The sequence below is a fragment of the Lissotriton vulgaris genome, chromosome 4_1 (genome assembly GCF_964263255.1).
Source record: "Lissotriton vulgaris chromosome 4_1, aLisVul1.2, whole genome shotgun sequence".
NCBI lineage: Eukaryota > Metazoa > Chordata > Amphibia > Caudata > Salamandridae > Lissotriton > Lissotriton vulgaris.
This window is the reverse complement of record NC_141691.1, coordinates 1,466,684,151-1,466,706,227: the sequence shown is the minus strand read 5'-3', so window position 1 is coordinate 1,466,706,227 and position 22,077 is coordinate 1,466,684,151. Positions and strand designations below refer to the sequence as shown.

At 47.7% G+C, this 22,077-nt stretch overlaps 1 protein-coding gene across 4 annotated transcripts in view; it reads left to right on the top strand.

The window, feature by feature from the left end:
* Positions 1-22,077, top strand: part of NOL4 (nucleolar protein 4) — a 713,110-nt gene that overhangs the window by 511,247 nt on the left and 179,786 nt on the right. For 2 of the 4 annotated variants that reach the window (XM_086965701.1, XM_086965700.1), the window contains exons 8-9: positions 5,121-5,300; positions 5,960-6,151. In XM_086965701.1, coding sequence (XP_086821827.1) covers positions 5,121-5,300; positions 5,960-6,151 — 372 coding nt within the window. The remainder of the gene's footprint in view (positions 1-5,120; positions 5,301-5,959; positions 6,152-22,077) is intronic. The other 2 variants (XM_086965702.1, XM_086965703.1) reach the window with 1 other exon arrangement.

Below are 22,077 nucleotides of genomic sequence, written 5' to 3'. Positions count from 1 at the left end.
CTGCCAACAACATCACAAGGTCTTCGCGTACTTAGACGACTGGCTCGTCAAGGTACCTACTTTCGCAGGCGTGACCAAGTCCTCCAACGCCTGTCTTCAGCTCTTCAACGACCTGGGACTTACTCTCAACCAAGAGAAATCTGTCCTTCAGCCTTCCCAGCGCCTCACTTTCCTTGGCGCTGTCCTGGATATGCCCAGAAAAAGGTTTTTCCTTCACAGGAGCGTCAAGTCAAGCTGATGTCCTTGGCCGCCCGGATTCAGGCCTAAAAGACCGTCATGGTGCACCTGTACAAATCCTTGTTAGGGATAATGTCCTCGAACATCCTGTTGGTTCCATACTGCCGCCTTCGTCCACTTCAGGAGGCGCTATCCACTCAGTGGATCCAATGTACAGGATCTTTCGATGATGTGATCCAGATAACTCCTTCCATTGTCCAAGCTCTCCACTGGTGGCTTCACCAACAGAATCTTATGCAGGGTCTTCCATTCCTACTTCCAGTTTCACCACATGTGATAACCACAGATGCGTCCTTCAGGAACTCCAGATCAGTGGGCAGTGGTCCCCTGCAGAGAAACAACTGCACATAAACCTTCTCGAGTTAAGAGCAGTCTTTCTTGCGCTCAGAGCTTTCTTGCCCCAGATCAAGAATTCCCCAGTGCTTGTGAGAACACACAACACCACCACAATGCACTATCTAAACAAACAGGTGGGAACTCGCTCTTTGACGTAGTCTCAAGAATCTCAACAGATTTGGAAATGGCTACTTCGAATCAACATTTCCCTTCGGGCACAGTACGTCCCAGGGACGGACAATATCCTGGCGGACTCTCTGAGCAGACAACGCTCTGTATGCCACGAGTGGGAGCTGGATCAACAACTTCTGAATTCCATATTCTCCCGATGGGGCTGGCCTCACCTGGATCTGTTTGCAACCAAACACAACGCAAAATGCCAACATTACGCAAGCTGGCATCCCCAGAAGGGATCTCTAGGGAATGCATTTTCAATCGCATGGTGCAACGTCTTTGCATACGCATTTCCTCCATTTCCCATAATTCCCAGGGTCCTCCGGAAACTGAAGGCAGAGCATTGCACCCTGATCTTAGTAGCCCCAGCATGGCCGCGCCAACACAGGTTTACGGAGCTTCATCTCCTATCTCTAGAACCGCCGATCCCATTCAAACCATGCCCTACTCTCCTCACGATGAACCACGGGCAAGTCCAGCATCCGGATCCAGAATCTCTCAAATTATCGGCTTGGCTCCTGAGTTCAGAGAATTCCAGAACTTAGACATTCCTCAGGAGTGCAGGGAGGTCTTAGCCCGGGCTCGGGCCGACAGTACCAACAAGACGTATTCCCTGAAATGGAAAAGGTTCTGTGTATGGTGTAAAGCAAACAACATACACCCTTTTTCGTCATCACCTGCACAAATTCTTCTTCTCCATTTGGCAAACTAAGGATTGGCCCATGCTTCAATAAAAGTTCACCTGGCGGCCATATCTCGTTTCAGGCGTTCTTCATCTGGTGCTTCCCTCTGGTCCAATAGACTTGTTAAACAGTTTCTGAAATTCCTGTTCAGGACGTTCCCTCCGGTGAGAGCTTTACCACCTACCTGGCAACTAAACATTGTGCTTGCTCAATTGATTAAACATCCCTTTGAGCCAATACACAGAGCCAACATCAAATACCTTTCTTGGAAAACAGCTCTTCCTAGCGCTTACGTCGGCAAGGCGAGTAAGTGAACTTCAAGCCTTCTCCATTCAAGATACTTTCCTGCAGTTCAAACAGGACTGAGTGATTCTAAGGACCAACCCTAAATTCCCTCCTAAGGTTCCATCTAACTTCCACCTTAATGAACCTATAGCCTTGTGGACTTTCTTCCCAAATCCACTTTCCGCAGCAGAAAGGTCTCTCCACTCTCTAGACCTTAAACGTAGTCTGAAGTTCTACATCCACAGAACGGAACAATTTCGAAAATCTAACCAACTATTTGTTGCCTTTAGCAGACCCAGAAAAGGTCTTCCATTGACTAAGCAGAGCATTTCACGTTGGATCTCTGCAGCCATTGCTTTCTGCCATCAACAAGCAGGATATCCTCTGCATTCCAAAGTTCGGGCTCATTCCACTAGAGCGGTTTCAACCTCAATGGCGCTCTTTGCAGGAGTACCCATCATTGACATATGCAGAGCGGCGACATGGAAGACGCCGCATACGTTCACCAGGCACAACTGCTTGGATACTGAACTTATGAAAGATGCAGCAGTGGGACAAGCTGTGCTCCGTCATCTATTTCACTAGAGGTGAGCCTTCTCTCTTTCATCCCACCTTCCTACTGTCTGCTTGCACATTTCTCTTTTATATGGTATTTTGGTACTTGTTATATTTCACAATTGATATGTTATTATCGAGTGATTTTAAATGTTGTACCATTCGAAATGTGCTGATGATTGCTTGCTACTCTGATTCAGGCATGTGAATCAATGAAAGATACCCCTAATACTGGATAAGAAATGCGTTACTTACCTGTACCTGCAGTTATCCAGTATTGGTATCTTTCATAGATTCACATGCAACCCACCCGCCTCCCCTGGAAGGGCTCGCCTTGGTTCTCTCAGTAGGTACTACTTAGCACTGTGCTTACGAAAATCTGAGGGACTAGGTCTCCTTCCAGGAAGGTTCTAGAGGGTGGTGACAGCTGATTGGCTCTTGGCCAAAGTTTGGTCCTTTTTACAAAAGGACATGGATATGTTACTAACGAGAGGCCTCTGGCCTATTACTATGTATATGTCTTTATGACATTACTCTTTTTATGTACCGGGGACTCCCACCCTGACGACAGGGAATGATTCAGGCATGTGAATCTAAGAAAGATACCAATACTGTATAACTGCAGTTACAGGTAAGTAACACATTTCTTACACTTGCACCCTGCCCCATCTTCAGCCAAGGAGGCCCAGAATGGGGTGAAACAATCAATTAGACCACCAGCCTCTGCTCCGTCATAAATTCGCTGTGGCAATTCCACCAGAGGTAGAGACAACCAACCTCAATTTATAGAACCCACTGTGGCATGCGCCAGCCCTGCAACTCTAAAAGAGACTGCGTTTGCTTTGAGAATGGTGGCCAAGGGTGAAATCATTAATGGACGTATTTCCCCTAGCTATCCAGCTCTTGTAGCTTTATACATGAGTGTGTTGTTGTAGAAGCAACCTCAAGTCGTTCACTGCAATCCATTGTCACATGATGGGAGCGGGACCCCTCTTAACCAATCAATTGCTTGTAAAATATTAGTCATTGCCATAATGGTCTACGTAGAAGAAGCACTGGCAAAGCCAGCGCATCAGGCTTGAATGTGTGTAGAGCTCTAGGAGACCCTTCGGAAAACCATCTTAAGGCAAAAAATTTAAAAATACGGAAACAGGAACTGTGTGCAAGCAGCAGCACTTTTAACTTATATGCGGTATTAAGATGTGACTTGTGCCTTAGGGAGATTTATTGTTGCCATCAAAAGGTTAATATTGGATTATTAGAAGTCTGTCCTTTTAAAATAGATTTTTAACTTTTTCAGAGGAAATGTTTGTGTTTGCTATAAAAGTGTAGGATGAGGTTTTATTCCTATATGCATTATTAAGACAATTATGTTATTTATTAATTATATGATAAGTTATTGTACATGCGCGTTTTTATGATGACTAACTGTGGTTTTAGATTGTTTAAAGTCTAAGATCTAAATAAACATCCTTTCTGACTAACTGACAGCTCTAGGGAGAGTTAGTTGGGGAGAGCACCCTTCACGGGAATGGGGCTGGATAAGTGCAGGAGGTAGCTAGGTTGTGAGCCTCTCCTGTGAATAATATGGTAGGACTGAAGAAGCTGTTTTTGAGAGATCTGCAGTGACTTTACGTGTAGTAAGTGGCAACTCTGAGAAATCACTAAAGCCATAATACAAAGTTAGTATAATCATCAGATAAATACCCTGGCCCTGCATTGACCACATTAGCACTCACAAAAAAGATGGATCTTTCTGCAGCATGATTGTTAAAACTGGTCCTATCCTTTTTTGCCATTTGCTTTTCTGAAAATACTGTTTTGAAAATAATAATACAAGTTTGTAATTGAAACTGGGATGAATCTTAAACAGCTGAAAATGAGTTAATTAAATTATTTCATCATTTTTTGCATATGGGAAAATAACTCTGAAATGATTTTTAACTAGAATTTGTCAACTGTGCAAAGCAGTGTTTGCTCATTTCTGCTTTAAAACAATCCAGGAAAGGAACTCTGAACTTACTTAGAATGTTTTAACAATATAAAGCAGTGTGTTTGCTCATTTTTAGCTTGCGCCTACAGCTGTCTGTTAGAAAACAAAACCATTGTATCAAAAATGGACTTAGAGTGGGCTTTGTGTCTGCATGGTGTTCATGATTTAGAGCTTTCTTACCTCTCTCAGTGTCCTGCTCCTGATTCCATGACTTCCTCCCAATTATTGTGTTAGTCCTGACCAAGGACCATTTTGGTCTCACTGTTTTTATTGGATTAACTGTATTCTTCCGATGCTGATGTCACAACTTTGCTTTGCAGTGGATGATGGACCATTTTTTCTCTATCTCTCTGTGGTACTCCCTAATCCTCTCCTCCTTCATGCTTCTGCTGACTTTGTAAATATTAGTCCCTCTGACACCACTTGCCCTCCTATTCCTTCACACTGTCACCGCGCCCTTCCACTGTATCAGCGGATAGCCCCCTTTGAAAGGATTTAAAACATGCACTGTGGCCACGTTGCAATTTCTTTTCATTTGGTATAAGAAAATCATTCAAAGATGGCTGCAAAATTGTGCATGCACTTTTGTGGTCATCTTTGCATGATATTTCTTAAACCAAAAGAAAAACCATATAATACACACAATGTGGTCATCTGGGGGAAAAGCATTAGTAGAATCAATCAGTGTCACATGAGAGATCTATTAGCTTTGCACGCACTTGTTTATTATGTCATTGTAATGTATATGATCACAAAAATAACACTTATTTACTCAGTTGGTGAGAAATTGTTTTCTATGGTACCAAGGGATGTAATATTTATTTGGAAGATGATCTCCATCTTTTCCCTTTCCCCAGTCTCCCGCACACAGTTTGTCGAGCTATGATTCAGGCAAGAATGAGAGCGTTGGCGAAGGTGTGGAAGACCTGTCCTTAAATCGAGGCGATGATGATGACGACGACCATGATGAGCCTGATGACAGTGACAGACTTAACGAAGGCGATGGGGTCGAGACCGAACGCTTGAAGGCTTTTAATGTGAGTCGGTCTGCATTTGCAGAAGTGCAGTGCCTCTGCTTCCCATTTTCAATTCACATTGTTATTTACCAGCCTTTCCAAAGGTTTAAAAGCCTTATTGATTTCAATAATTCACCCGAGGGCTCTAAAGTATACAATGCTCTCACCCACAAGCTCTAGTTCGGCAGTGATTGATTGTGGATAGTGAGGGCTGGTGCCAGCTTCATACCCCAACTAAGAAGGGTTGTGAATGTTTGCAGACATACCCTGATGATGGAATGAATTGCATAATGCATTGCCAGTTCAATCCCAGCTGTACTGAATCAAGTCTTTTGTAAATGTGCATGGTGTAAAAGAAAAAAGATCATATTCTGAATAACCTGATTCAGTAGTAAATACCAAATACAGTGCACCTAATTCCAATATAATACTATTTTTACAGCAAACCATTGGTTTATTTTGTAATCCACGAAACAAGGACATTTTTTTTCTGCCTCTCTTATCAGTCCCTAGCAGTACACCCTTATTAGAAGAATTTGATGGGCTACAAATTCCCCCCAAAAAGTCCTTCCGGGCATGCACAGGAGACACTTTCTGTGGCAGGGATCAGGAGGGGAAGTGAGAAAGAGACGAGAGCAGTCCCTCCAAACCCTTCTCCTCTGTCTCCCTCTTGCCCGCAGATGTTTGTCAGGCTGTTTGTAGATGAAAACTTAGACCGCATGGTCCCAATCTCTAAGCAGCCCAAAGAAAAGATCCAGGCTATCATTGACTCATGCAGGCGGCAGTTCCCTGAGTACCAGGAGCGCGCCAGGAAACGCATACGCACTTACCTCAAGTCCTGCAGGCGGATGAAAAGAAGTGGTTTTGAGATGGTGAGTTTTGACGTACAACCCAGCCTTAGTTTCCATCCAAACCCTCCTCCATACGTGAATCCATGACACTATTATCATTTTTTCATCTTAGTGTCTTTTTTATCCACAGTATTGTCAGGTCGGACTTTTTTTTCTTTTACCCTTTCATCTTTCTTAAATTTATTCCCTTTGTTCATCAAATGAAAAAAATAAATGCCTTGGGCAAATGTAATTTGCTGTGTTGTATGGCAGAGAAAATATAGGCGCGTTCTTGATGGAGATGAAGACTATGGAGGCAAGAGTGGGCAACAGCATTCTGTGTACCTTACATGCAAATATCTTCCACTGTACATTCACTGGAACAGCACAGAGCTGGGTATATGGCTTAGTAGCACTTTGCTACGTTCTCATACTGATGATATGATGCATTGCTGTCAACCTCAGAGGCTACATTGATGAGCAGAATATTTGGGCTTTGTGTGCTATAGCTTTCACATGCATTGTTTGGAACATGTGAATGCATGTTGAAATTACACAATCTCGGTTGCGCCTGTTTTATGTAAAAGAAATACCTAGTGTACCATAGTCATCTTACCACCTCACATAATTAATCAACAAAATGGCAATGTTCCTTTAGATGTATAGTAGCAGATTATTATGGTATATGTGATGCCACTTGAGAACTCTTCTATACCCACCCTAAGGGTGACTTTATCAGCAGGGATTAGGATGAAGTGGTTACTGCTTGTATGGGCTCCTAAAATCAATTCAAGTGTAAAGTTGACACACGATTGTGCTGGTATGGAAATGTATACCTGATGCTAATGAACTGGGCACAGGGACATTGAGATGGATGTGCCTGCTTTTGGGGAGCATGGAGACAACAGAATCTTCCATCTCAATGGGAGTATACTTAAGAGTAGACAGTAAATATTTCCTAGGGATATATTGCCAGAGAAATTATTTAGTTACAGGCTAGTTTTAGGATAAAAGTAAGTCGAATTGTGGGGTTAGTGGGTACACAGAACGCTCTCTTGTATACCTGACATATTCTTGTAAGCAGATCGTAACTTCCTGCCAGCACTAGCAGGTGGGCAAATCCACATCCCCAGAAACAGACTCTATAGAGGATTAGTTCATAGGATGGGGCAATAGAATGTCCTGGAGGGTGCAACTGTCTACTCACACTTTCAACCAAACACAGAGGAGGAGAGCAGCTGTGGTCAGCGTCCTGAATCAGTAATTATTGTCAATAACCACTCAGTAATGGCCACATGACTCAAAGAAAAGGGCTCACATGTCCATCTGTCTGCGCTCTATAGGAATCCATATAAAAGTAATTTAACCTGTTGAGTCCAAAACTTCACCTCTGTATGGCAATTTAGGAACTGTTTGTGCAAAATGGCTTCCCACAACAACCCTCCAAAGTCTACACAAATCTACAGACAACACAGAAGTTACCACACCATTACCCACCACCCACACATACATATATCTCAACGTCCACATTTCCCTAACCAAACAACCTCCCTTCCACCTCCACGTAAAAGCGACAAGCACAATTCACCAAAAAGCCAGCCACATCAAAATACCCTATTCACCACCACCCTTATTACAGGACAGGAAGAATGAAACACCACAACTAAAATGCCTATTCTTCAATGCAAGATCCATCAACAAAAATTAATTTAACATCTTTGAACTGCTCTCGGAAACAACACCGGACCTCTCCTTCACTACATAAACATGACTGAGTGAAGATTCGGCACCCACATGATATGAAGCCATCTCTCCCGATTTTCACATAATTAAAAACAATCATGTTGGCAATATTGGAGATGCCTAGCTGTCATCCATAAACATGGCTACAAATAACAATAATTGAAAATCCCACCATGGGTGGCTGTGAATCGTTGATGATAAGATGTCACCCTACTTCAACAGGTACCTATTCCTTCTTCTTAATAAATAGACCACCACACAACAATGTCAAGTTTAAAGATCTCTGTTATGTTGTTCCCTCCTTCTGTCTCTGTGTCTGATGACATTTAATTGAACAATCTCCTACTGTTACAGACAACTCCCATAAACTAGAGCAACCACAACACCATCATCTTCAATATCTACACACCTATCAGTAACAAAGATTCCACCCACTGTGAATTGCACCACCGCACATCAATAGTACAAATATTAATGGATTTAAAGGAAAATGTCCATCTAATATCAGATTGCTTTAGTCTTCTTTATTTAATTTCATTTGGCAGCCAACACGTTTCATTCAAAAAGAACTTCGTCAGGCGTATTTCTGTGTCCGATAAACACAGACATCTATCTTGTCCGTCGTGTCCGGTACCTTGCGTGCTCGGCTGACGTGCCAGAATAATGGCGTTCTCCAGCAGTGACAGAGTATCTACAAGTTCAAAGGACCTATCAGTAACAACACTTTGAAGACAACAAAAACCAACAACAACAAACGCTCATATAGATGATGGAAAAGCTAGCCATCCGTCAACTCAACACCTACCTTGAAAAACCTCAAATAAACATGCGGCCCAAAAGACAAACACACCTTCTACAGCTGGATTGCCACTACACTGGACAAACAGATACCAACAAAAACCACGTCCAAAGTTGACTACAAAAAGACCACCACAAAGGTTGATGGCAGCTTCAAAAAAATGAAAACAAAAACAGTAGAATGCAAATGGAGAGGATCTGGAGATGAAACAGACAAAAGTAGCTATGGCAGTATAACAATGTCCACAAAGGGGGGCGTGGCTATGCGCGCAGCGAGACTGGCTGTGCTTTAGCGGAGCTCCGGCGTGATCCTCCACTCTGGGGGTAATTTATCCGGCTATATCTCCGTCTGGCCGGCCACAACTTGGGGCATGTCATTATAAGGCGGCGACCCAGCATCGGACCGAGTTTCGGGGTCCCACGTGCCCCGGAACCGCACCGGCTCTTAGGAGTCCGCCTGAGCCGCAAAGGAAACCACGAAGTCGGCGAGGCCCGCCAGGCAAGCCCGGGGTCGGGACCGGAAGTGTAGGCCGTGCGGGCCGAACACACCCGATGGCTGAGCAGAGACGTCAGCGCTGAGGTGCGCTAACCGCGGCAGGTCCCCACCGGAGGCTGGGAAGCGACGGTGGCCCTGCTGGGACCACCCAAGCGACAAGTGTACAGGCCTGCAGCGGCGGACTGGGGCCGACGTCCGACCGGATGCAAAGAGGAGCCCTTGGCCCGTAGCCGCGGCACCAACCGGAGTGAGGGTGAGTGGGCCCCGGCGTCGGCAGGAGGGGTCTGGCCGCCTGGAGAACTAGGCACCTGCCCGGAACCAACAGAGCCGACCCTGGCGGGGTCCCCAGAGAGCCCTTGAGCTCCCGAGTCGGGGATAGGACCCCCAGCGCCACCTGCACTAGGCCTGAGGGGTGCGCGGGAAAAGCGTGGGCCGCCGCCGAAGGACCCCCCCCGTCAGCTCCAAGCGGGGGCCCCCTTCCCTGCAAAGTGGCACTGGCGGGCCCCGGTGGTCGCGGACCTCGACACCCGACCCACATGCTGAGAAGATAGGGCGCCCCTGCACCGGTTGCCCCGGGGGACTGGCGCCATGTTCCGCGCTACCAGGCAGCAGTGGTAACCACCGGAGGGCACCAGGATCGGCCCGGGCTCGAGGCCACCCACCACCGGAGCACGCATACACCACCATCATTAGCCGCCTGTCCGGACAGAGCACCGTCTGGCCGCACCAACCACCACTGCAGCGGCACATCAGGAGGGGTCCATAACGCACACTGCGCCCCCCCGACATATTGGCTGACCAGGGGGGGGGGGTGCCTGCAGGAGATGCTGCCGCCCGAATGCCGCCCACACTACTGAACCGCTGGGGTTCATGAAACACGCGGATGGACACCCACAGGTACTGACCCCTTCTAGGTTGCAGTATCGCCAGTTGAATGACGCAGTGGCGGGACGGCGCAAGCCCCACGACACAAGACCTCAGAGGCCAAGCCACGCAGTATATCACACCCAGCCAAAGACCGGGAAGTGACGCAACCGCCACCGAGACACTCTGGCCCGCATACTGGTTGGCCCCACACGACCGCAGACAACTCACGGAGAACATTCCCAACACCCCTCACTACGGGTGTACAGGCACCATCCCTGCTTGTGGTACAGACGGCGCCCAGCACCACTAACTATCGCACCGTCCAGGTCATCCGCGCGCAGGACCCTGCCCATGTCTGGGGGTGCGGGGAAGCGCACAGGAGTCGGGAGCACGTCCCAGAAGGGCAAAATGGACAAGTCACAGAAGCCGGCGGACGCAGACCCGGTGACGGCCAGGCTGGACTCGGTGTTGGCGGCCATGGAACGGCTGGAGAACTCCATCCAGTCCACCCGGACGTCCTTGGAGGCGAAGATAGACGGAGTCGCCATAGACCTAACACACCTGAAAGCAGACCACAAAAAACTAGCCGAACGCACCAAGACCCTGGAAACCTCCGTGTCCGACTTGGGACCGCGAGTCACCCAGTCAGACAAGCAGATAAAAGACCTTCTCAACAGAGTGGAGTTCCTGGACAACAGGGCGGAGGATGCAGAAGGACGGGCGAGACGCAACAACGTCCGAATAGTGGGTCTGCCAGAAAAATGGGAAGGAAGAGATCCGACAACACACGTGGAGGACTGGCTTCGCACCCTGTTGCCAGAAGGTACCCTTTCGCCCCACTTTGTGGTAGAGCGGGCGCACAGAGTCCCGACCAGGCCGCTCCAAACTGGCTCTAACCCGCGCCCTTTCCTCATTCACATCCTGAACTATAGAGACAGGGACGCGGTCCTGAGAGAGACCCGCAAACTCGGCACCATACAAGTGGATAATGCGAACATAATGTTTTTCCCGGACTATACAATTCAGGTGCAACGCCAGAGACACTCCTTCCTGATAGTGAAAAGGCGGCTATGCCAGCTAGGACTCACGTATTCCCTCCTCTTCCCAGCAAGACTGAGAGTAATAGCTAATGAAAAGACACTCTTATTCGACTCCTCGGAGGAAGTGGAGGCCTGGCTGGACAACGGGACGGACAAAAACACAAAAAAACAAGGGGACCCGCCTAGGTCGAGGAGGCGCAGGAGATCCAAAAGAAGACGCGGAGCCAGATCGCCCTCACCAGCGGCGAGTAGCACACAGCACAGCGCGAGCCCACCTGAGGAGGAAATGCGCCAGGAGCAGCAGGAGGCCCTGCGGATGGTCTCGGTGCTCAGCGGCTCCCCGTCCCAACGCTCCCCGCCTGTCACCAGCCCCAGGATATCACCGAGCGACGATGAGGCGATCTACGGACTACCGGACTCACAAGTTTCAGGTGATCTACCAGTAATCACCCCACAAACATCGGATCTGTTCGGCTGATGGAGTGTCGCACCCTGGCACTCTTTCCGCCTTGCCCCGCTCTCCCTCCCATTCCCTGCCCTTACACCTGCCGATCGGTGGGACCGAAGCACCAGAGGGAGGCGGCCAGACGGTATCGACTGACTGCACGAGGCGGAGGCGGTGAGCCAGCTCCTCCCTGCGAAGGCGCACACCTGAGACGCAGTAAGTTGACACTGAGACACACTTAATGTCGCGTGCCGCCGAACAGACGGCCTGGGGACCCTACACCCCATGGGTCATGCTGCGGCAGGGGTCCTTCCGAATGGGCGAGAGCTCCTGAAGCACACTGAGGCCTAATAGCAATGGTGCCACATGACTTTACAGTCGCACTAGACTGCTGGCGGTGAGGCCCGCCAGATGGTCCCCCGGAACTATATATCTCCCCCCGTGAGTGGTTGCTCGCGCATTCACGCTCTCCTGGTAATCATTATCCACCTCGCCTGCGTAATGGGCAGCAACCCCCCAGACTGGATCGTTAGAAACCTCAGTAGAGAGTTTGGACGGCTGCACGTTTGGCAGCTGACCCTATGGTATTTCCCCCAGTTCATGTTCACCCTACTTCCCCCTTTTGTGATGTGCTGCAAACACAGTTTGGTGGCGAACTTACTGAACTCACTTTGGTGTCCTGCGGATAGGTGTGGAGATGTTGTGGAATCGGGTGGTGGGGGGCTCCCTGGGGGGGTGTGTGGGGCAGGGGGGGGGGACGGATGGAACTAACCTGATAAATACTGATGGCTGAGGTTAAAATCTGTACTTGGAATGTACGCGGTATACACACACCTTCGCGCAGGTACATGATATACTCCTACTTGAAGAGACACAAGGTGCAAATAGCACTCCTGCATCAGACACACCAGACAGCCCCTGAAGTGCACACACTACGCAGGCGGTGGCGTGGCCAGCTCTACGCAACTGGATTCTCCTCTTACGCAAGGGGTGTGTTAATATGGGTGAGACCGGGGATTCCGTTTGACATTGACGACTCACACATAGACGGGGAGGGGAGACTGGTGGCAGTGAGGGGACGCCTGGATGGGCACCCGTTAGTACTGGCGTCGCTTTACGCCCCCAACACGGACCAGCAGGGTTTTCTCGCGACAGTGTCCACGGCCCTATCAAACTGGCACGGGATTCCCTGGATACTGGGAGGGGATTACAACTGCGTGTTGGACACCACACTAGACCGCTCCTTCCCACCATTGCCCAATGCGCCAGTAGTGGGCGCCATGAAAGCCCTTATAGCCTGCGCCTCCCATTGGAACTTACACGACGTGTGGCGACACCGAAATCCAACCACCAGGATGTACTCATACTATTCAGGAGCTCACACCCTACACACCCGATTGGACAGATACATGCTCACTGACGACTTACTCCCGTTGGTAACGGAGGCACACTACATGGGTAGGACACACTCCGACCACAATCCTCACATGCGGACAGTCTCATGGGCAAGCGCTCGTCCCCCTATCCCCAATTGGAGACTACAGCCATATCTCCTGCTGGACGCACCCTTTCGGGACTCACTATTTACACACATAGTACATTACTTCGAGGAGAATGCGGGCTCTGCCACCTCCCCACAAATAGAATGGGATGCGTTCAAAGTGGTCCTAAGGGGACAGTGCCTGGGCACGCAGGGCAATCTCAAACGACGGGTTGAGAGAGATCTTCAGAGGGTAGAAGCTGAGTTGAGCCGATATGAGCAGGATTCAGTTGGAGGGGATGTCACTGGGTTACAATCTGCGCAAGCGAGCCACGAAAGATTACTGGAGAGGCTGGGATGTTTGAATTACGCGGCCCACGCGGCACGCACTCACGATAGGGGGGACAAGCCAGGAAAATTGTTATCGTGGCTCATTAACAGGGAGGAAAAGACAAAACCAGTCACGAAAGTACTGGGCGCCGATGGGACGCCCTTACACACCCAATTGGAGATCCACGACGCATTCACTGCCCATTATAACACACTGTATCGCTCTTACCTGCCCACCCCCGCCCCGGACACGGAGGGCTACCTCAGCCAGATACCGCTACCGTCACTTCGCGACGCCCAGCGCACCGACCTAGCAGCACCCATTACCTCTGAGGAACTCCGAGAGGTCATAGCAGCGCTTTCCAATGGTAAGTCCCCTGGCCCTGACGGACTCCCAGCGGAGTTCTATAAGGCGTATCCGGACCTCCTGATCCCGAACTCATTAAAATGTATGAAACAGCGTTCGACGACTCCTCACTACCTCCCTCTCTGAATGAAGCCACCCTGGTCTCCCTCTTAAAACCGGGAAAGGACGGGACGCTACTGGGCTCGTATAGACCACTCGCCCTCCTAAACACCGACTATAAAATTTTAGCATCCACACTAGCGTGGAGGCTAGCTCAGTACACACCCACCCTGGTCCACACAGACCAGAACGGCTTTGTGCCTACGCGCAGCACATCACTCAATATCCGTCAGTTGTTTAGGGTGCAGGAATACGCAAGGGAACCTTGGCCGCAATTGGGTTGTCTTGTATTGGATCTGGAAAAGGCATTTGATTCAGTAGAGTGGCCGTATCTCAGGGCGGTAATGCAGAAATTCGACCTGGGAGTTGCTTATTTGGATATGGTCGGCCTCCTATACCAAACGCCTAGCGTCCGTTTCACGACCGGGAGCCTCCTATCGGACACCATAAGAGTAAGGCGGGGCACACGTCAGGGCTGCCCACTGTTGCCTCTGCTCTTTTCGTTAGCAATGGAGCCACTGGCGGAGTTGCTGAGGGGTCAAGGTGCAGAATGGGGCATCCCGCTGATAGACGGCACACACGCGGTCTCGCTGTACGCTGATGACCTGCTCCTCTACATTAGGGACCTCACACAGATACCGCCAAGGCTCACGAACACCCTACGAGAATTTACAGCCCACTCGGGACTGAGAGTCAATTGGGGGAAATCTGGAGTCTACCCCTTTCACCCTGACTTGCAGGAATGTGCAGTGCAATTAGGGGGCACAATGCTGGCCTGGTATGCGGGCACCTTTAAGTACCTCGGCATCCACATATACAGGTCTCCGACGGATGTACTGGAAGGCAACCTGGTCAGGGCTATATCCTCCCTGCGAGCCCAGATAACTTTCTGGAACACGCTCCCGCTGAATGTCCCGGCCAGAATCACCCTGACGAAAATGATAGTTTTACCTAGACTCCTTTATTACTACTCGAACATACCGGTGTACGTCCCTGCCCGGATATTTAAAGACCTGGAGACCCTGGTACGAACCCTCATATGGAACACAGGGAGACCTAGGGTAGCCCTAAAGAAGCTATATGCCCCGACGTCCTCGGGGGGACTTGCGGTCCCCAATCAAGAGCTTTATTATCTCGCGGCGCAACTTCAATGGGTGGTGGCCTGGCTTGCGGGAAGAAACCTAAACGACACAGCCTCTCGCACTGTTCCACCCCCTCAACGGCGCAGCTCGCAGGGTGCAACTGCACCTTGCGGTGGCACTTAGATGCTACAAACGAGCAATAAAACTAACAAAGGGGATTGTACCCTACGCCCCAGCACTCCCGCAGGAAGGCATGCCCAGGCCTGGGGGAGTGGTAACCGCAGCCCAATTGGACGGCTGGGTGCAAGTGGGGATTGAATCAATGGCGGATCTGTACAACGACGGCACCCTAGTCCAGTTCGAAAGACTGGTGGAGGACCCCGGTCTGCCGGCAGGGCAGTTCTTGCTCCATGCCTCCATGGTCCGGGTGCTCACGAAACACTGGGGCGATATATCGGAGGAACCTCAGACGCACCTATTGATACAATACCTACATATCATGGGGGCCGGGTCGCACGTGATACACTGGCTGACACAGGCGCTACAGTCCCATACTACATGCCCACTACAGCCATTGAGAGACAGGTGGACGACTGACATAGGGAGGGACTGGTCGGATAAGGAATGGGAGAGAATCCTGGAAAGCCCACGACATATACCCCGCAACTCGAGATTCAAAATAATACAATTTTACATCATGCATAGGGCGTATCTATCCCCGGACAAGATCAATCGCTACTTCGCGCTGGACACCTCCAGCTGCCCACGATGCGCGCGACTCAATGCAGACCTCCTACATATGCTGTGGGCGTGTCCCGGACTACAGACGTACTGGCAAGATGTCACTACGTTGTTGACAAAATGGACGGACATAGAACTACGACACGACTGGGATGCCTGTGTGCTGGGCCTGTTCAAAAGAACGAAACACAACAAGGCTCACACCAGGTTCTGGGATCTGGGATTGATAACCGCCAAACGACTCATAACACGACACTGGAAGGGCACGAACCCACCACTGACGAAAAGCTGGTGCGCCTCTCTCACCTACTGGGCGACAGCGGAGGGCACAGTATTACGCAGGGAGGAGACCGCGGGACGGAGAGCCATCCCAATAGCCCAGATCTGGGAGGACATCCTACAGGCATTTAACAGGGCCTGCCACGACTGAGGGATAACGTAGACTGGGCGTAAAACCTCCCCATCCCCCCCCCCTGTAGGGTGAAGAGGTACATCTGGGGAGAGTAAAGCACAGCAACAATATGAAGCCGGAGCCACACACTTATAGACAAGAGCCACCACTCATACAGACTCTCCTCCCCCCCTGCCCGTTGGACCCCCTCCCCCCCTGCCCCCCTTCCCCCCCACACCCCACGCAACCCTCCCCCCCCCCCTTATTGGGAGGGACCGACCACGAGACCGGCCCATACGGAGCAACTCCACCCCAAAGCCCGAAGCCTCCGCACACCGCCCAAAACCGTTGAACCGCATATACATGACACCTCCACCCCGCATTGACACGGTACCTGGTCGCGGAACCTGGACAGCAGGAACCACATCACAGCACCCCCTTCCCTCCCCCGAATTAAGGTTCATTGCATCCCCAATTTCTTTTCTATTCCCTCCCTTGGTTTCGAAGTTGTTTCAGCAGACTGTCGCCCCCCAGTTGACTACGCTACACTTTCACACCTGACAAGCAAGCACATGATCATAAACCACACGGCGACCCATGCCGCAACCCTCTACCACACCACGACAATAATCAGAGTGTACTCAACATCCACGGCGCTCACACACAACGCCTAGTGACAGACCCGGTCGGTAACACCCACCCTTGGGAAACAACGCATTGCATCACCGGGCGGAGGGTTGTGGGCAATACGGGGTGAGTCGACCAGAGGCACACCCGGTTTGATAGGGTGGGCCAGATACTCTGGTGGGATGGATAACGCAATATACGTTGTTGTGCAATGTAAGAGTGTCATTTAATGTAGACGCCGAGACTGTTCCCACCGCAGCTGATTGCGTAACTTGCTGATGATTGTACTTATTGGGTCTTCAGCTGTCATCAGCGTTCTCACAGACATTGTGCGAGTTGACTGACTCTCTGTTTCCCTTTCATATAATGCTCACAGAAATGTAATTGTATGTCAAGAGTTTCAATAAAACATATTTAAAAAAAATAAATAAATAACAATGTCCACAAAAGAGCCAATAGAACCACAGAAAAGACATCAGTACTCCAGGCCCATAACTGAAGTACACTGCAATTCAGAGTGCCTAAACACAGAAACACCATGATCACAAGACTTCTGTGACGCATTCGCCAATTATTGAATCTAAAAAATTACAAAGATTGAAAATGATCTTAAAGAAAACACGGACCCACCACAACAATGCATGATCTAAGCATAACAGAAGGAGACACCAGTTATCATCAATCAATGCATATTTTCAGAATCCTGTCACAAAAAGATTTCTTCAATATTATCATTACAGCCAGACCATCAGGCTCACCTTCAGACGTAACACCTCTAAGAGTCTTTAAAGATATCCTTTACTCAACCTGTGCAGGAGAGGTCTCTGAAACTAGGATCATTCCCCCCTGAGCTCAAAACCACCTACATTCGACCTTTCCTCAAAAAGAAAAACCTCCACCTATCTGATCCAGCAAACTACATGCCCATATCAAATGAACAATTCTTAAGAAATATTTTTGAGAAAGCATGTTTACTTAACTCTCTAACTTAACTGAACATTATGGCTTACTGTCAGACTAACAGACCAGTTTCAGACCAGGCAGAGGCACAGAGAGTCAGCCATCATATCCATCTGGGATGATATAAAACTCACAGTGGACAAGATATTGCCTTATTTCTTCTGGGTGTATTAGCTGCATTTGACACTGCCCACCACCACACTCTACTGCAAAGACTTCACAGTATTGGAATCTGTGAAAATGCTTGAAAATGGATTGCTTCTTATCTCATGGACAGAAAAAGTGTAGTCTGCCTACATCTTGTCTCATCACCTCCTCACACATTATGATGTTCCCAAGGGGTCCATAATATACTCTCTATTATTCAACATTTACCTAAACCCCTTACTAAATCTGATTAAATCATAGAACATCGCCTGTAACAACTATGTCGATAACACCCAAATAATTTTTCAATGGATAGCCCCAAACACCTCGACAATTTAAAATTCGATGACTGCCTTCGTACTTAAAACACATGGATGATGAAAGCCATATAAAGCTCAGTACTTAAAAGACAGAGATTATAACATGCGGACAATGGTAAAACTACCAGCCAGCTGCCACATGGCCTAAGGCACTTGAAACCCCTCTGACAACATCAAGAGTAGTTAGAAACCTAGAAATATCCATGGATTCAGATCTATCCTTGATACCACTTTCTAAAAATGAGTGCGTTCTACACAATGAAAACACTACACCTGATCTTCCCATACCTTGCATACCAAGGTAAACTGCAAGCCATCCTCACATTTATAATCTTCAAGCTTGATTATCCCATCAGCCTATACCTTTGCATATCCCCATCCATTATTTGCAAAATAGAGCCCATCCAAAATGCAGCTGGAAGGCTTCTTTTCAACCATCAAATAAGAGAATGCATAACTCTAGCTCTGCCCTCGCTCCACTGGCTACCTACAGCGAGAAGGGTATTGTTCAAGGCACTCTGCATTTTCCACAGAGCCTTGCAAGGAAAAGGACCACTAAACCTACAAGTTCAAATCAAGCAATAAAAATCAAACAGAACACTGCATTTCAGGCTGTACCACTTATCATGCCACTACCATAAGAATTCCGTAGGAGGCACTGCTTTCTCTTTACAACCCACCAAGCTCTGGAACTCACATCCAGCTAGCATTAGAAGCACCCCGGAGCATACACAGCTCAAGAGAGCGCCCAGAAAGCAGTTGCATCCTCAGAGCAATACTCAGCTTACAGCCTATGAATTGCAAATAACTCAATCAACTAACATCTTTCATTACACAGGTAAGCAAAAAAAGGGCTGACCTAGGGTTCGATGTGGCATTATGTATTAAGGTTCTTCCATATTTAATAGTTATGGGCCACAGTAATACAAAACCCATAATATGCAGTGGTCAGCAATCAATTGCAACTTATACCTAGGTAAACTATAGTACAAATTCACAAACTACATATCTCCTATGAGGGTTGTCCATCACCAGCACTGTACAGCCAAACATCACCAAATGAACAGGCATGGAATAACTGAAGAGATCTGTCACATATTATTGAACAATTTTGGAGGACTTTATTATAGTCAGTTCACTGCAGGTCCCAAATATCTATACAATCTGGCGGTTTCTACACATTTCATATAGGCACTCAGGTATTGAATGACAATAAAAATGTCCATCCCAACAGATCTCTTCACTTTTCTCTCCCTCCAACAATGCCAGCTCAGGATCACAACTATACACAAAATCTCAGATTGGAAAACCCAGTGCAGTATACCAGCTAAGCAGACTATATCATATGAAGTACCATAAAGGGACCTGCATAGCTGTTCAAAGCTACCAGCATGCTGAACATGCATGTCTCTTACACGTCTTCATCCAACACACTCCCATAACACAATAACCACACCTCGCTGGTCATCACATACAACATGGAAACACTTTCCATGTAGCCTCAAAACAAAAATACCATCCTTTCAACCACACACCGTATTTGATGCAGCATGCTACTAATGTAAGCAAGCACTTCAATGCCCCACGTGGGTGTAGTAATTGCTATATACATGCTGCAATACAATACAATGAAGGTGCGCTTTCAGATCAAGTTTCGCCTGTTTTGAAAGAAATTCCACCTATCTCTTCAGGTTTTAACTTTCGGCTGCCCTCACCAACTTTGGATTCTTGTGATGCCCATTATCTAGCGTTTCTCAAATATTCTAAAATGTTGTGTGTGTTTCTACCAATGTACCACAGAGTATAGCTGAAAAGCCACTAGTTTTTTAACTTCCTATTTAGGCTTCTAGGTAGCACATCAGTGCTCTTTCATCTTTCAATGTAGCAGACACATTCTGAGTTATCGGGCATAACAGATTTAGAACCCGCTCCACTTTTGAATTACGCTTTTGTCATTGTGGAGTGCAGTGTCATATTTTATTGAACCTTTTGTTTTTCTCACTCTGGTTGTCTGAGGCACTTATCAGTGAACATTTGCACAAGTATAGAAAGAAGTGAGAATATAAGGTAGTCCTGCCTATTCAGGAATATCCAGATCACATAAAGGGTTATGTAAAAATTATCCCACCAATGTGCTCCTGTGCTGGACCTATTTCATGCAGTCTTCTGTCATACAGAGGCTATTCATGGGCCCACTTGTATTAAGGCAATGGGGCTACCATTCTGCTTGGTCTGTTACTGACCCTCTTCCCTTTCCTACCACTGAAGTTCATGGCTGCTGAGTGTATGTTTGCCATTGCTTTCAGTAGCTTACCAATGCATATTTCCAGTGTAGTGTTATTGCTTCTCTGCAGTGTGATTGATTATGGAGGTTCACTAGCCCTTCCAGCAGGCGTAGGCCAGACATCTACAATTGTCCTGAATGGTCATAGTCATCATCCAATGAGACATACAGTAGGAATTTAGCAGACTTCACTAACCACCCTTCATCTTGGAGTTTGCCCGGCGCTGCTCCCTGCACTTTTTTATTTGGACATCTTCAATGTCAGACAAGTTATATGCTTAGGATTACGGTGACATTGCATTTGTCTTCCCTCCTCGCCTACTGGCTATCCGTTCGCTCATGTGAAGCCACAAAACCATATGTCATAATACGAATCTTACAGCATATGATGCAATTGGAACGCAAATCAGTATGAAGGAGAGAATAGTCTTAAGAATGGGCTTCCTACTAAGTCATTAGATGGTAGGGTGAGGGACTTCAATTTCTCCCTGATGCTATTGCGTGAAACAAAGAAGAAATTTTGGACTTAAAAGAAAAACAAGATCTTGTTGATGAACCTATCTAATTTAACTAGGTGGATAAGAGGATAACACAGTTCCCAGTGTCATAAACTGCCACATCTACCTGTGTTACAGAAGAATAAAGAAGCCACAAATAACTACGCCAAACATGCCGACATTTTCAGGTTCAAGAGAAGAGCAGTGTGTGCATCATATGGAGACATTTAGACTCTCACACCCATCCCCACAATAATGAAGACAAAGAACAAGACAGTGCCAGTAAGGAGCAGCCACTTGCAAATAAGCACAGATCACCCGCCACCTTTGCCACACACCATGCCATGACTAATGGCATGACTGCTGATGACATGCCCAGAGCACCACCCACAGCCATCTGTTTTATCAGAACCCTCTAGGCCACATGAGCATGTACCTACACCAATTAGATGCCTGGAGTGGGTGATATTTCAAATTCTTATGCCTGGAACCTAGACTGTTTAGGAGCATCATCCTTTCTGACACAAGGAGCTTATTTCAAATTTGCCTGCAGGTTCACCCTGTTTGAATCATCAGCAGCTTACTTTTATCCCTGGATACAAGAAAGTGAATGGCTAAAAAGAGGCATTCTGAATACATGCACCATAATTGTGGAAACGTATGGAAACACTCCTGCATCATCCTAGAAAAACTGAGGACAAATTGACATTAAGATGCATTTTGAAAATGCTCACTAATCTATTATGTTATATTTTGGTGCTCTACCCCACTTTCAATGATATGCGGTACCTGTTGGTAAACAGTGCACAGATAATGTGTGTAAATGGTGGAGGTCAGGGAGAATTGTCTGTTTAAAGTGAGTAGTCCACTACTTGGGTGGAGTTAAACACAAATATGAAGAATTTGTAGAGGGATCTCGAGTTCTGAGTGCCGCCATGCCTGATGGAGAAGTGGTGTTGACTCGATGATGTTAAACAGGTAGAAATAACAAAGTGAAGCACCTTTTCTATGAGATTGAAGAAGTAGTAAAGAGGTTCATGATAAATCTGTGGCAATATTTCAGTTTACAGAAGAATTGATCAGGGTGTCTTGATTTGAGTGGAAGTTGACTAAAATTGAGCAGGTTATAATGGTAAGAAATGTCCCCAAGGTGATGTCAGTGGTCAGCCACGCTTCACTACTGAATTGAGTTCAAATTGTGGGCTTAGTTAGAAGATATTGGGGCAGATTTACAAGGTCTTGCGCATCTCTGCA